Source organism: Colossoma macropomum, unplaced genomic scaffold (assembly GCF_904425465.1).
Source record: "Colossoma macropomum unplaced genomic scaffold, Colossoma_macropomum, whole genome shotgun sequence".
NCBI classification, from domain to species: domain Eukaryota; kingdom Metazoa; phylum Chordata; class Actinopteri; order Characiformes; family Serrasalmidae; genus Colossoma; species Colossoma macropomum.
In genome coordinates, this window is record NW_023494810.1 from 29,898,724 (window position 1) to 29,915,858 (window position 17,135).

Sequence of the window (17,135 nt, forward strand, 5' to 3'; positions counted from 1 at the left end):
TCGTTTGTTATGGCCCCTTTGTCCTCGTTAACAGGGAGGGGAAGAGGTTGGTGCCTCACCGTCCAATCAGAGCCCGCAGCCTGAGCACCAGGAGGCAGTGGCTAACCCACTTTCCTAGCACTGCTTCGCTTTAACTCAACTTCACCTCGCCCTGGGGCAAGGTGTCTTGAAACGACAGGCGTATTGACCAATTGAAAACGAGCAACGGGTCAGCGCGGCCAATCACACGCGCGGATCTGGAAGAATGGGCGGTTTGAATCGACCAATCAGGGCTCGGCCCGCCCCCTACAGCCTGGGCATCGAGCATCAGTGTACACAACGGCCGACGTTCCTAGTTTAAGCGAGATGTCTCGCGGTGCGACCGTTGGAAGCGTCGTTGAGATGTCCAGTTCTGTCAAACTTTCAGTCATAAGTTTAGAGTAAATAATTCCACCTTATTTTGTTATTTAACGTAAATATGAAAACCGTGTGCTGGTGTGTTACGGTTTTATTGTCTTCTGTGGCGCTGTGTGCGGATTTTGAGGACGGAGGGCGGCTCGGTTGGGGGGCGCAGGCGACGTTTGCGAAGAGCCACACATGGAGAAACGCTCTCGGCTTTAAAGGCTCACCGCTGCCGCTGGCGGGCCACAGGAAGGTGAAAAGGAGCGAAGGGTCCGCTGGAGACTCGTGCGGCTCCCTGCAGGGCTATGAGTCCAGGCTAAAGGACAACACACATACTGTGAGTGGTGTTTACTCAGCTTTGGACTCTTTAGCGGTCAGAGGAGTTACTTTCACACTCGTTTCACTGCATTATGTGCAGCAGAATTCAACCGAATCTCCATTTCAGTTTAAGCTGAGAGAGTTTTGCTGTTTAAAGGGGAATTCCACCGATTCTTCAGATTTCCCAAGTCATTCGGACTGGTTCGATGTGAAGTGGTTCGTTCTAGAGAAAGTTAGAGACTCAGATTTCTTCACAGTGATGAAAGGAACCACAAATATACAACACAAATATAGCCATTTTATTTACTATCCAAAACTACAAGTGAACCTACACGTGTCTGAGTTTTATGTGTAATGTTGATGGTGGCAAAATAGTGGAAAATCTGAAACAAATGCGTTTTTTTTTCCAGGGACTATTTTGGCTCACAACGCCCTGCATGTACCCCTCCGCCATGAATAGATTAAAATAAATTGCTTAACAAGACGTTTTAGACCAGAACTTTATTACAAAACTACCGTAAAACAGTTTGTCAGGCATTAAGCAGTGTATTCATAACCATTTCCTGTAATAACTTTCTGTGAGGGAGCTTTTAGAGGCATTAAACTCTTCAGACGTCTGGTTGCTATCACTAAGAACCCTTCCTAAGAACCGCTCTGACTCAGTAAGTTTAGAACGAAATCACTCTGAATAACTTTGTTTACATCTTAACTATTATGGTATTAAGACATTTTGAAAAATTGGTGTTGTTCCCATTTAAATGCATACCATAGACTGTGAATTTTATACACTACATTTTTTTTTTTTTAACTAAAAAAAGTTTGGAGCTCTATAACATCTGTCTATCTGTCTGTCTGTCTATCTGTCTGTCTGTCTAACTGTTGGATAGGCACAATACCACTTTTTTCTTTGTCACTGTCTGCACTTTAAAACCTACTGAGCTTTAAAATGAGCAGACTGTCTGTCTGTCTGTCTGTCTGTCTGTCTATTTATTTATCTGGCTTTCTGTCTTTTAGAGATGGCACAATACCACTGTTTCTTTTCCAATACCGAAGTTGTAACCTTGAATATCGGCTGATGCTGATTGGCTATTTTGTCTTTAAAGGGCTCGTATAGTGAAAAACCACACCTCCCACACTTTTATGAAGTAGAAGAGTTTAATGTAATCTATAAACATTGTTCAAGTTTCAAAATGTACCGTTCACTCCTAATTCATATACGTTAACTGAGCTGCAAGAATAGCCTGCTTTGAATTCGCTGTATTTGTGATGTCACAAAAACCAGCTCTTTTACATGTGTCTACCTTTTCAGCCTACGAGAGTTTAGCGCCGCCCATTCACACATTATAAGCCCAGGCGGACACAGTTAAAGCAGCCAATCAGAACAGAGGTCATTTATGTATGGCAGTCTTGAAGGCACAGTAACAAAAACTTTTTTGGGATGGGTTACAGTGTTGGATTTGATTAATTTTTTTCTCCTCCCGACTGTCTAGCCTAGATTTTGCAAGATTCCACTGTTTCCTTTTTCACTGCCTACACCAATGACGCAACCTTGAGCTGTTTTTGCTCTAAGCTTTAAAATGCACAATGCATCTGTCTGTCAGTCTGCCTGTCTATTTATCCATCTGTCTGTTAGAGGTGGCACAACACACGTCAGTACCGATATGCCATGCCCACTATTCATCTCTGTGTCTGTCTGTTTCTTTTTCTGTCTCACTGCAGTGTCTCTGTTCACTTCTCTCGCCTGCTCAGTAGGTCTTCTTCCACACCAACTTTACCACATAAGAGCTTCTGGTTCAAAGCTGCTTAGTTGGATGAGCTACCCCACACACCAGTCCAACATTTTCCATACGTTTTTATAGGCTGAATCTCAAATGGCTCCCTACTCCCTGCATATTTCACTGTATAGGTCATGAAATAATGGCCTCTCCACCCAAACTGTGTCCGGTAGAGAGCCATTTGGGATTCAGCTTTAAATAAATGGATGGAAGGAAACCTGCAAATTATCATAACCTGCCAATAACTGATCCTGATAGTTTGACAGTGTGGGTTTGAGTGATAAGATCTGCCTGTATGGCAGCTTATTCCTGTGGGCATGTTTAGTCTGTGCAGTTAACTAGAACACTGATGACATTCCAGGTCATGCAAGCATCTCTTGACATGTATCAACTCAACCTGTGTAGTCGTGTTTAGAAATATGGGGTAATCGGCCACTGTGTTCCTTTTAAAACACACAAGACCTCATCTTTCTTCTGATCTGCTGGTTCCCAGTCATGGAATATCCCTTCTTTGCATAATCCAGTGTTTTCTCTTTTTGGAGACAAGCTAATGCAACAGAAAGAGGGCTTAATGATTGACTGATGTTTTGAATCAGGTTTGTCAGTGCACTAAAGCTTGGAGAGAATGAGTCTGTCAGTACACAGTGCTTTAAAGGGCCAAATCCTATATTTTTTTCCCTGTAGGTGCACTTTTGACTCTTTTTCTTATAGATTTATGAACCAAAAAATCACTTTTGCATGTCTTCCAACCTCTATTCATCCCTTAGAATTAATCAGGCTGTTTCTGTGCCTTTAAAACAGATGTAAAAGAGCTTAGTTATGATTGGCTGACCTGTATTGTGCCTCAATCAATACACTGTCCAGGCTGAAACGCTTCTTACTTCATAGGTGAATGGGCGGAGTTCCACTCATGCTAGTTGAATGAGTGAATATGTGTAAATATATAGGTTTTTGTGACATCACAAAAACAGTCGATTCAGAATGAGCTGTTTTTGCATGTTGTTTTCCATGGATGGAGTGGGGAGTGAACTGAAACAGTCATCAAGCTCTTATTTTCAAAAAATCTAAGGATTTTTTTTCATGCTATGGGCCCTTTAACTTCATCGATTTCTTTCAGAGTTTCTCAAACTGACCTTTGTTTGCCAAGTATGAACTTTAAACAGCTGGTTCTAGAGATAAATAGCATTTATAACCAGAGTAAAGTAAAAAACAAATACACTGTGGCCCTTGACCAACTACTTGCACTCCTTAAAACATCTGGCCACATGTGTGTAATTAGGCACTGACACTAAGGAATCAGGTGATTCAGCTTTGCCACAGCTGCATTCACATTCATATGGGAACATTACAAAGTCGTCCTTCAAAAGAAAGCAGTGTTTTAGATATTTGGGGATTGTTTGAATGGACAGCACAGTGCAAACCCTCTGTCTATTTAATGTCTAGTCAAAATGGACTTTAAGTACAAGCTATTCATTTTTCAGGAGATATTTCTGAGGAGATTAGATATGAGATAATCCGCTTGATGAAGGGGAAAGAGCTATGGAGAAAATGGGAAAAAAAGCTATGGAGAAAATGGGACTCCTGACAAACACCTGTAAGACCTGGTAGGCCACCAAAAACGTCTCCATCAGATAAACAGCACTTAACGCTTTCATCTTTGAGAGAGAGGAGAAAATCAAGCTGCTTCAGATCTGAAAACATCCACAGGTGTTTCTGTCCATCCTTCCACTGTGAGAAGACAACTCAGCGCTATGGGTCTGAAAGGATGTGTAGCTGTCAAGAAGAACCTCACTGAGAAAAGCAAACAGACAGAAGAAATAACGTGTAAATCTAAGAAGCTTTTGATGTTCTCAGAACAATGGATAGACCACCCCAGATTCCAGACCTCAACATCACTGAATGTCTTTGGATGATGAGAAGCAGAAAGTGCAACCAACTTCTAAGACTGAACCTGGGAGGTGTGGAAAAATATCCGTGCAGATTTCTTTGATAAACTGAAAACAAGTCTCCTGAAAAGAATGGAAGCTGTAATAAAGGTGAAGAGTGGACACATTAAATCCTGGGAAAAATGATATTTAGATGAATTAAAATAAACAAAAGGTGGTCTCTGACTTTCACACAGTACCATATCTAAGCAGTGTTTACAGTTATGCTGTTTACTGGTGCAAATAAATCATTAGGTCTGCTAAGTGACTGCTTTTAATGTCTTCAGTGTAGAGCCATTTGCCAACGTGCATAAGTAACGCACTGATGTGCACAATGAAGCTGTTGAAACTGGATGACACCTCTGACGCTCCTGCCAGCAAAGACCAAAATCACAGTGCAAAAAAAAAAAGTTGCAAAACAGCGTGAAGTAGCGGCAGGAAGCACTCAAGTGTGAAAACATGAGCAGCAAACATGGTGCAACGTGACCATGCCTCAGATGCAGTCTGAGATTGCTCATTAGCTTGATCCACAGCTGAGATTTTACCTGCAAAAAAAAAGTTCTTTTCCTGCTCATGTTCCTGTTTCTCATTCTCTTTCTGTCCCCTGTCTTTAGCTCTTTCTATCCCTCCTTCGTGTTGATTCAATTAGCCACATTCTTCCAGCATTTCTGCCTGACCTGACCTTTCCCTCTGCAAAGATGCATTAATAGTGCAGGCATTGTGAGAAAGCGGTGATGAGCATACTCCGTGCCAAGTAAGGTCTATGCCGAGCGCTTTCTGTTTGTTGAAACAGCAGTGAAGCTCGATGCTTTATTACTCCAGGCAAATCCAGAACATTCTGCAAGAAAGCACGATGAAGCTTAGCTCAGCGCCAGTCATTGAGGAGTGCAAGCGGAGCCAGTTCTTTTATGGTCGGCCTATTGGCTCACGCTGCCTTGTATTCTTTCTGGCAAAGATGAGTGGCAGGCTGACAAATTCTTGAAGCTGTAGAATTGGCCTGAATGTACAGTGGATGTCTTTATTAAGGGGGGCCTACAGCTTTGCTTGTATATAGATCATCTGGGGTTGCACAGTATTATTCTCTTAATTGTTATCTCAGTAACATTTTTGCAGTACTGATATCGCAATATGATATCACAATATGCAAATGAGTCCTGTAGCTAGAGCTGAACAATTCGGGGAAAATATCTAATTGTGACTTTTCTGACTAATATTGCAAGTGCGAATTCAGTTATGATTATTTTCTATAAATGAAGGTTCAGGCCTGTTACTTTTGGCCAATAAGACCAGAATATCCACTTGAGGCTTGATCCCAGAAAGTAGTGTGCCAGACTGCCAGTAAGATGGTTGTGATGTCACAACACACTGAGGTTTGGTTGCCTCTGATTGGTCTAACTCATCTACAGGCAGTTCAGAGCTTTGTGTTACTAGGTTAAATTTCCCCATTTAAAACTTAAGACAGTGTTGTTGATAATGTATTTTTACTTAACATTTTGCCATGACCCAATAGGGCCATTGTTTATTCAGTATATACCAAAACTGCACCGCAAAATAAGCATTAAATACTTATTCAAAAATAATTCTTAACAAAAATAAATTGTTTTAGGTACTTTTTTTTAAAACTGCCAGTTTGCTTGAACTAGACACCAGGCATCTTTTCTTTTTGTGTAACTGCTGGCCCATAGATTGGGGAAAGGGGGTCAGAACACACACTATGTTGCAGTGCATGCTGGGGACTGTAGAGCATCTTAAGGTGAAACGAGCTAATAAAAAATTAAAATAATTTTGCGGCCCAATAGGACTGTGTCATGGGCCTGACTTGGCCCCAAAATTATTTCGGTCGAACAACGACGGCCAATCTTTAATCTGAGGTCCACTTCTAACATTTGTGTGGTTTTATGTACCAAATGCTGTTGTAATTCTTTACATGTGCATATTCTAACCTCTCTTTAACCCTTAGAATTAAACAGGCTGCTTCCGTTACTGTACCTTTAAGACTGATGTATGTAAAGGAGCTCTGTTCTGATTGGCTGTCTTGTGTTGTACCTCTTTCAAAAAGCAGTCCACACTGAAATGGTCATTATAGCTTCAGTAAGAATGGGTGGGGCTAAGCTGCTGTAGGCTGACTGGGCCGGTTTTTGTGACATCGCAAAAACAGGGAATTTAAAACGGGCTGTTTCCGCTTAGATTAGCTTAGATTTCATATATGGACTCTTGAGAGAGCAATATTTTGAAACTTTAGCAATGTTCATATACTACATCAAAAATTGAGGAATATTTGATGATACGAGGCCTTTAATGATTCACCAATGCATTTTAATGTATTGTAAAGCAATACGTAGCTATGTAATCGTAACACTTATGTTTTGTCAAATGGTGCAACCCTAGGTGGAGTAAAGTGGATGAGAGCCATTCTCTAACCAGTTACTGCTTTTCATATTTTCATATTTTAAGTTAAGGTCTTAAGCTTTAACCTTCATATTGCCTTCCACAACCACGTCCCTCCACAGTCCAGGAGGTGGTATTTAGAAGTTACACCCATTCCCGTGAACACGACCGTGTAATAGCAGCCTCGTCCGGAGGCCAGGTTTGGCTCTCTTTGTTTTGCCACTTCATGCTTTTCAAGATATGGATCTATTGGAGCTGGTTGAGGCTTGTATTTTTTTCCTATGGACATTAGCAGCGCTGCCAAAGGAAACTCATAATTTTACGATGCACAGCAAGTAACAGATTCTCGGGAGGAGCTCTTTTCAAGAATTCATAGAATATTGCTCAACTTCAACATGTTTTTATGGCTAAAGTAACACAACTTTCAATCCGTGCCATTAATATGGTGCAATAGGCTCCAGTCTCCACAGTTTAGGATCCAGCTTTACCAAGAATTTTTAATGGGTCTCTGAACACAGCTTTCTATTAGAGGTCTGAGGAAAGGTTTTTCGCAGAATGAACCGTACTGAGCCACACGTTTCCCGTCGTTACCTAAAATGTGCAAACATGCGGTAGCGTTGTGTAAGAGTGCAGAAATCTGCCTCCCAATATTTCCTCCTGCCTTGTGGAATTTATGACCTGCGAGACAGACCGGCGGCTTTGAACACGCTCACAGTGCGAACTTTCAACAAGTCACCATGTTGGGGTTTTTAAAATGATTGTGTAGCCATAAAAGTACACATGATGCACTTGAACAGAAGAGGAATTAGCCTGATGTTTGGGAGATGTTTTTTTTAGACTGTCTGGTCATTCATGCCAGTGGGAAACGCTTTAAGTACGTCCAACTAAACACACACACACACACTGCTGTCCACTCTCCAGCTCCTAGATTTTTAAAAATGTATGTCTTATTGATTGCACACCTGTCTAAATGCAGTTTTGGAGCGGCTTTTGGATTCTTCCTTGCTTACTTTGTCCAGACCACTGAATAACATTTTTTTTCTGCCTGGTCATTTTATATTTGTTGTACAGGAGGAGGAAGGACAAAAACTGTTCTGTGAAGCTTAGAGCCGATGTGCTTCCAGGAACTGGGGACCAATAGAGGCAGAAGAATGGGGTTCCTCGTGATGTTTGTGTTCTCTGGAGAGAAAGGGAAGGGGGTAGGAGAAAGGAGGAGGGAGGGATGAAGATGGTTTTTTTAACCCACCATATTATGTGTATCTGAGTCTCGTACTATTTGTTTATGTATTTTCCTTCAGGTGTGAGACTATTTTATATTTATTAATTCTTTTAATTTAGTTTATTTCTCTGTCTCCTGGAGAAACTTATATTACAGCTAATTCACAGTCTTACAGCTTGTCTTGCAGGGTTAAGATTATATCATTCAGCTGATGCTACAAGGATCACTCTAACTGTCATTCATTTTTTTCTGAGCAGATGTCATCGTAACAAGGGAATATCAAGCAAAAAATCCCAAGCCAGCCAAAAGTTCTTGCATTGGGAGTAGGGCTATATGATGAATTGTATTTTCATTGTTATTGCGATATTAGTTTCTGAGATAAACATATCATTAAAAGCTGCGATGACCTCAAATTACCTCACACACAGTGCCATAGTGGTGTAATTTGATTGGCAGGAATGTAGCACTAGAACCAACAAGTACCTTTGGACTTGATGCTTTTTCTCATTGATAATGAGTGACTTAACCATTCAGCTAAACAGCCAATTACACAAGTACATGTGCAAACCTCAAAAATAACTGTAATGAGCTACTAGCCTGTGAAAATACTTGATGACCATTCTGACTCCCCAGTGTTGTGCGTAAGATGTGCAAAGCAATAATAGCTACTGTTACAACAAACCGGCATCACCATAAGGAGCTTTCTAAGGAATTATTTGTTTTTGTCGGCCCATATAGAAAAATCTCCAGTTGGAGGTATGTTATAATCTAATTCTTCTCATGTTATCATTGTTATATCCATGTAACATTGCATTTTATGGAAGCCAGTCAATTAGCAGCCACTAAAACCCTGAAACCCTGTTGAGCTGTTAAGTAATTTCAAGTACTATATAGACTATATGTCCAAAAGTATCCAGACAACCCTTCTAATTAGGGAATTCAGCTACTTTGACTTTCATCCACTGCTGAAACAGGTGTTTAATTGTGCACACAGCTTGTGTAATCTCCATAGAAAAGCACTGACCAATAGAATGAGACGCTCTGGAGCGTCACCATGCCTAATGCCAAGCATCAGCTAAAAAGGTATTACCTCCCAGCATTGGGCTGTGGAGCAGTGGAACTGCATTCTCTTCAGTGATGGAGCTTCATTCAGTTCCTTTGGGAAGAACTTGAGTGATCCAGAACTAATCATCCAACATCAGTGCCTGACCTCACTAATGCTCTTGTGGCTGAATGCAGTCAAATCCTCACAGCAATGTTCCGACATCTAGTGTAAAGTCTTCCCAGAAGAGTAGAGGCTGTTACTGCAGTTAAAGGGGGACAAACTCCTTATTAATACCCTTGATTTCAGAAGAAACATTGGTTGAGCAGATGTCTACAAACTTTTGGACATATAGTGTAGATAGATGTTGGCCTTCAAGTGGGAGGTTTGGCTGCAGCAGTTACCAAAGGACATGGAACACACATGCTCATATAATAAGTATAATTACACATGCTACACATATTTACTTGTTGATGTGGTTTCTACAGAAGTAAAATTTGGAGAATAAACGCATCTTCACAGATGGACTGCATTAGTTTAGGTGGGAAAATTGCATTTTTAGATTTTTCATGAAATTATTCCTTTAATTCCTGCTAGTATATAAAGCCTTTTGGTCTGGAGATATTGGTCTTGACACAGATTTGCTTCTTTATTTCTTCACCATATTGCGTGAAACCAGTCAGAGTGGCTCTTCAGTTCCCCTGCAAAGTTGTAAGAAGTCCAGATGTCATTGTGCAACTCACATCAGCTGGGCCATCTCAGGGCCATTATATTTGCATCTGGAAACGAAGTTCTGATTTAGGTTAATGACCATAAACAACCGTGATTTGAGCATTTACAGCCTGTCGTCTCTAAACGCTGCCTCAGGGTGAGTTTGTTGCTGCCGTCGGCTGCTTAGTTTGACCCCCCCGCCCCCGCCGTGGCTGAAGGAGACGTTAGTTCATACTGTCTCTCTCTCTCCCTCATAAAGCTGGGCCAGGCTCAGCAGGCCTGCCAGCAGTTGGCCAGCATCAAAATGTCAGCTAGTCCTACTGTGTGTCAGTTTGTTTTGGTTTTTTGTTTTGTTTGTTTCCTCCAATGTAGAGAAGGCGAGACGGGCAGTGTGATTGGCAGCAGCTGCACAAAATTAAAAAAAGAACATTCTGTAAAACGCTGGCTGTAGATTCGGTGCAGGTGCTCTGAGCAAGTTGTTTTCGCAGCATTCTTGAGAGCACGTGCTGCTCAACCCAGGGTAACGGAGCCGTGTTTGGGTGGGTTACACGAGACACGGGAGGCGGACGGGTCTGCGTCCGCTAACATGGAAACTTGTGTTCACGCTTGGAACGGCCAAGCGCAGGTTTCCACTGGACCTGTTTGCCTGCGCTTTCCAAACATCCACTGCTCCTTTTTGTTTTGATGGACTTGACTGTTTTTGTGGGAACGCGTTCAGCTTTTTAAATAGAATTGTGAACATTGTAAGTGTGTGAGTGTGACTAAGTCTGGGGGGCTGTGTGAGCTGTGGAGTGGCGGTGGTCTCTGGGGAGCGAGGTAGAATTGCAGAAATGCTGTGAAGGCTCGCCCTGGAGGCAGCAGGCTCTTCAGACTAATGGGGCCTTATGGGCTGTAAATGGGCAGATGAGATGGGGGGCTGTGTTTCTGTTTGCTGGTTGGTTTGTCTTCAGATTGTCTGTGGTTTACTGATTCTTGGTAAAACCACTGATAAGCCCCTCTTAGCTTCACTGGCATTTGCTCTCTCGAATGTGTAGTATGTGTCTCTCTCTCTCTCTCTCTCTCTCTCTCTCTCTCTCTCTCTCTCTTTCATGTCTTTCTCATCTTTTTCTTTCTTTTGTTCTTTCTTTCTCCCACTTTGTTTCTTGTTTTGCGCTCTTTCTCACTCTCTTTCTCTCTTTCTTTTTTCTGTTTTCTGTCTCTCTTTGTTTCTCTTGTGCTTTTTCTCACTTTTTCTCTCTCTCTGTTTTTTTCTGTCTTTCTCACTTCTCTTCCTCTCTGTCTCTGCATTTTCTTTCTTTATTTTTGTTTTTGTCTCTATCTCTTTCTTTCTTTCTTTGTTTCTTTCTTTTTCTTTCTGTCTGTCTGTCTCTTTCTTTCTGTCTCTTTCTTTCTCTCTATCTTCCTCTTTGTCTCTGCATTTTTTCTTTTTCTTTCTTTTTCTTTCTTTCTTTCTCTCTCTCTTTGTTTCTCTTGTGCCATTTCTCTCTCTCTCTCTCTCTCTCTCTCTCTCTCTCTCTGTCTCTGTCTTTTCTGTCTTTCTCACTTTTTTCTTTTTGTCTCCCTTCTTTCTGTTTTTCACTCTGCATTTTCTTTCTTTATTTGTCTGCTTTCTTTCTTTGTTTCTTTGTTTCTTTCTTTCTCATGTTCTTTTCTCTTTTCCCTCACACATTCGTTCCCTTTCTCCTATTGCTCTCTCTCTCTCTCTCTCTCTCTCTCTCTCCCCCCTCTCTCTCTCTCTCTCTCTCTTTCTCTCTTTCTCTCTCTCTCTCTTTCTCTCTCTCTCTCTCTCTCTCTCTCTCTCTCTCTCTCTCTCTCTCTCTCTCTCTCTCGTTCTCAATGAGTATGTCAGGCTGACTGAAATGTGGGACACACACAGACATTCCAATGGAACTGAATGGTGTAAAGAGCGAGGGAGAACACTCTTCTTCAGTCTTTCTCACACGCACACATAAAGCCCCCGTTCAGCTCAGTTCAGCCCCAGTTCAGCCCCAGTTCAGCCCTGCGCCGCTGTGTTTTTCAGCTGTATGTTTTAGCCGGCAGTGCTACAACCGTGCGCAGGATTCTGCATGCATACCGTTACGCAGCTCACATCCCTCAGGGGACGATAAACCTCAGCACTTGTGCTCACTTCTCACGCTGAGTCAGTACGACCTCTGACTCTCTCAGCCCAGCTCGGACCATCAGGCCGCAGTGCTTACTCCTCCACAGCCTTCGCGGTTCACAGTTCTCTGCTCATTATTGCTTTACTAATCCTATCATTTCTGCTTTTTAGTCTACTCGTCTTTATTAATCACTTGGCTTCTCAGTGCTGTTGTCTTGTTTGTTTGTACATGTAAAAACATACACTAACAAAGCCAAAAAATGATAGATTATTTTTTCTTTGTGTCTCAAGCTGTTTTGTTTACTCAAATCAAACAAATGAATAAGTGTGTCCATAGCAATGTGAATTGCTTTTTGAATGTGGACACACACTCGCTTAGAAACTATCACAGTGCATACAAGAGCAAAGGCAGCGTGGAGCTTCTTTTACACAGTGATAGGAAACGTGGCAGCACACAGAATTCTCCGATTCCACATGCTGACCCGTTTTATTATGATTTATTATTTTATCATGGACATGCACGCTTAACAACCACTCTGGGGCAGATTTTAATGAGTTAAAGGGGACAAAGACTAACATCACCAGTGCGACATTAGTTAATATAGGAATGTTTGAGTCATGCAGGAAAGTTTGCACAGAAAACACATTTAAGTCATATAAGAAGAGAGAGTGCAGACAGAGGGGAGAGTGGGGCTCAGCCTAGCGTGAGCTACAATATAACAGATGTTTTATGTAGGTAAACAGATTTTTGTACCATAAAAGCAACTTTTTTTTCACACTAATTTTTTTGCTCTGTAGGTGTGTTTAATGTAGCACCGTTTTGAAGCATGTACACAACTCTGTGAAACAACAGTCAGAGTTAGTCAGGCTAAAGTACAGCCTCCATGCAGTGAGCTTAGTTATGGGTAAACATTTAGAGAAATCCTTATCCTCGCATATAAAATTCAAAAGAGTACAGTTTAGTTTTTTAAGCTTTTATGCACAGATTCATCAAAAGTGGACTAAAAGTGTTTGTAAATGAAATTTTATAGTGCTGATATTAGCTGTTATACTTCCAAAATATGTTTTCTGTTGCTTGACACGGTCTCTTTCCACTAATTCGATTTATTTTCAGGCATGTATTTCTATGTATTTTGGTTGGAAATCTCATCCAGTTCAACCAACCTGGAATTGTACCGAATTAATTGCCTCTGTTTACCAGTGACTTAACAGCTAGCCCCACTGCGGTGTCTTCTAAAATTAGCAGTAACATTAGCACATAATTTAATTGTTAACTGTTAATTGTTAACTGTTAATTGTTCATTAACAGTAGGTTAAGTTTGCATTTTGATCTGTAGCCAAACAGGGGTCGGCAACCCAAATGTTGACAAGAGCCACTTTGTCCTTTCAACAAAAATCGAACCACCTTGGGAGCCACAACATTTTATGTCCATTTTACCATCTTGGCTGTAGATATGTCTCAGTATGTGCTGATGTCCTAGTACAGGCTAAAAATAGAATATATAAATGAAAACACTCAGCTTTAAGCTTTAGCTCAGCTATAGCCGCTTTTCTCGCATCTCCGGCAGGAAACTTTTCCTCAAAAGTGGAGCAGTTTTTTTGTAAAATGTCTCTCAATGTTTGACATTCAGCGTACAGAGAATGGAATCAGTTTATCATTCTCCAGCTTCTTGTTTGAATTTTCCCATTCTACCTTAAATGGTTCCTGAAGCGCCAGAATGTAACTGTTGCACCATTTAAGGTGGAACGGAAAAATTGGAACAAGAAGCTGGCGAACGAGAAGCTGACTTCAGCCTCGTGACTTTGTAGTGTTTGACAGTTTCTCGTAGTAGATTCAACATCCATTCGTCTCTTAAATCTCTCTCTTTGCCTTTTCGGTAGCTACTAGCTAGTCGAGATTCTTGTCTGCGTTGCTAGGGTGACCAGCAGTCTGTGCACCAACCTTCAGGGTTAAAGAGTGAATTAGCAGTTCTACATTAACTCCGTTTAAGACCATTTATTGGTAAAACTGTGTTGAACGATCAGCAGAGCTTTATTTTACTGCAAAGGAGGATCATTTTATTTTTACCTACAAATCAAATTCATCTGTGGAGCTGCAACAGGGCAGTAAAAGAGCCACCCTCTATATTAAACATTACTAATATTGTTCAAGTATTTTAAAAATTGTGCAGCAGAAAACAGAATGTGTGAAATCTGTGCCTCACTCTGCCCTGCAGGAGAAACGTGCCTGATAACTGTTATCATGATAATCTGTAACTGATAATAGTGTGGTGATTATGGCATGCCTGCTCGAAATAGAAGGAGAGAAGATAGTCAGAAACTGCGGACTTACGTTTTATTTAGTATTAGTAATCTCCTACATGTAGCATCAGATTATGTCCTGATTTTTTATTTTTTACTGAAGGACATTGCAGGGCTGGCACTTAGCCAGACAGAGCCTGTTACTTCTGCTTCATCTGAAATCACAGGAAGCATGACCCAGACAGCCCGAAAGGGAGCCGAGTGTGTGTGTGTGTGTTCAGTGTTGACCATGGCATTACCCATAGAACACGACCCCAGAGATCAGGAGCTCAGTACAGTATATTAACTCACTGTCTGTGGGGTCGCAGTCTGCTCGGCTTGCTTGTTGCTCTACAGTTTGACCTTGAGTCCAGACGTGATTGCTGTTCGTTACAGTTTTGACCAGGCTAAAATCAGTCTTTAAAAGTACAGCTTGTACGACTGAACCGCTTCCTTTCACAAATCTGTGTGTAACCCCACTCTGTCCATAGCATGGTTCTAAATGTAGCTCAGAAAACATAACTAACTGACAGAAGAACCCATACATGCAGTCAGAACGCTGGTTAAACATTGGTAGCTCTGTCAGGAAGGCAGGCTTACAGACATTTCAGCTCTTATGACTTTCAGAAGCCCTTTTTGAGCTTATTGCACTGCAAAATCCAGAATTTTAGACAGAAATTTTGAAACGTTTTATAAGAAATGAATTTTGTTCAATCATACCGTCACTGTCATAAGAAAAACCCATATCTCCAAAACAGTAAGTTCTTAACTTTAATGCATGTTAAAGTAGCACTATGTATTTTTTTGTTAAAGTTGAAAGAAGTAATCCTACTGAGTCAAGTGGGAAAACAAACATGCGAAAATATGTCTAAAATAAAAGTTTTTTGGGCCACATCATGTGTCTTGTATTAGTGTTACACGCACAGGCTCACAAAGAAGGACCCATCTGGCTTAGGCCCACCCACTTTTATCACTGGCCCACCCAAAATGACTTTGTTCTATTTTCAGTATTAAAATCTAATGAATACATAACCAAAAATGGGAAAAAACTGAAAAAACACTTACTGAATATGTGACCTCCAAAGTAATATTTTTGACGTTGACCAGTGAAAATCCCATGTAAACAATAACTACTGTGACTGTGAGGCATTTGCTGGGCCTCAAACACCCAGCTCCAACTTTCGGAGCTGCATGTTAGCTCTGCTCGTCACTCTTGTACAAGAAGTAGGGGTTTATTGAGCACTGCATCAGCACTGATGCACTGACACTTTGGGGATAAATGCGGGGAGGTTTGAGTTTAAGGATTGGAAGCACATATGCACGGCCTGTTTGAGCATGAATGTAGCCAAACACGCCACATAGCATCACATAAGTAGAGTAACTACAGTTAATCAACTCAGGATATGGTGCTATCATCAACCAGTTCATTAACATTTACGTCATACTAGACTTACTACTACTAGAAATCGCCAGCGTGTTAAAGTTACGTTGGTCGTTATTGCTCCTGTGTGCAAAACAAGGTATGAGTTAAACATTTATAGTTTTATATTATCTGGTCGACTAGCAGGCCGGTGTCTCCTACTGCTACTACTGTTTTTTTCTACTGCGATGTGTGAATGACGCTTGGCAAGCAGCTCAGTTACGGCTTATACTTCACTTTTTGTAGCTTCCATACCTGAGATTTGGCCCATGTGTAAGTTTCTCATGCCCTAATAAAACGGCAGTCCTGCTGCTGCTGTTGGTGACTGCGTATTTCAGCTTTTTAGTATTTCATTTTCTCTCTAAATGCTTTGTGTTAATCTAGATTGCATAAGATTTAGATGCTGTGCTATATTGCTCTGCAGCTGCAGCCATTTTCATTTCATGTTTTTATTCTTCCACTTGTGTCTATTTGCGTGTATGTTTGTGAGAGAGTGAGAGTATCTGTCTTGCTTTTTTGGAGCCCTAGACCAGTTTTTTTTCCCAGTGTTTTTTTTTCTCATACTCAATCTTCGTTGTGTTCCAGTCCCTGAGGGCTTCAATAATAGTGGCTGTCTGAGCTTCTAGTTGTGCTGCAGAAGTTGTCAGAAGAAAAGAGAGTTCAACAAGAGAGAGAGAAGAGAGGAAGAGTGCAGAAAAAAAACAGAATGGAAGTAAAACGAGGAAGAGAAACAGTCGGTTCGTGGAAGTTTGGTTTTAGTCTTACTGCGTTAAGCATTTTCTGATGCATGTAGAATGACTACATGTACCTGATTTACATTTAAATCGAAGCTTCTTATTTCTTTCTGTAGAAATGACTGAACTTTTCATTGTAACCATGACGTTCTTCCCCCATGCCTCAAATGTAGCCGATTAGCCAAGACATGTTTGGTGTCTGAAGTTTGCTTCTTTAGTTTTTGCACTGGAGCTACAAAGTTACTGTGTCTACTCCGTATTGGAAGCATATCGCTGCTGTCGGAACGAAACCTTGTATCTCCATTCTTGCCGTTTTTGAGTTTTTAACATAGTTTGAAAATGCTCACTGCCCTTGATATTATGTGTAAATTTCACGATGAATGGACCAAAAGAAACGGCCCAAAATGACTTTGAGAAAACTCTGGTTCCATTGACTTACATTAAAAGTAAAGTAGGTTTTTTCCTTTTCTGTAAAGTTACCATTTTGGAGATACAAGGTTTCCTTTCGACAGCAGCGATATACACGCTAATTAGCATAATTTCTAATTCATACCCTCAAACAATGACGGGTTGTTAAATATTGTTAAATATACTTGATTGTGTGGTTTCCGACTCTTTGGCATGCTATTATTTACCGTGGCAAACTGTGACTTTTTGGCTAGGCCTTCAGCTTAGGCCAAAAAATGAGCAAAAAAATCGCTCTACAATTATGCTAATTTCTGCCTTTATTTACCCAGATACTAAACTAAAAAAAAATGAGCTAAAAATTACAAGCATGTATTTTTTTTGTTTCCAGAAATCATTAAGCCTTTTCTGAAGGCCTTGATGGTTCCCCACTGGA

At 41.0% G+C, this 17,135-nt stretch overlaps 1 protein-coding gene across 1 annotated transcript in view; it reads left to right on the forward strand.

Moving 5' to 3' along the window:
- Positions 1-303: 303 nt before the first annotated feature.
- The window catches only part of sort1a (sortilin 1a), a 42,189-nt gene continuing 25,357 nt past the window's right edge, over positions 304-17,135 (forward strand). The window contains exon 1 of the mRNA XM_036559595.1: positions 304-718. Within this exon, the coding sequence (XP_036415488.1) occupies positions 458-718 (261 nt within the window). The 5' untranslated portion in view covers positions 304-457. The remainder of the gene's footprint in view (positions 719-17,135) is intronic.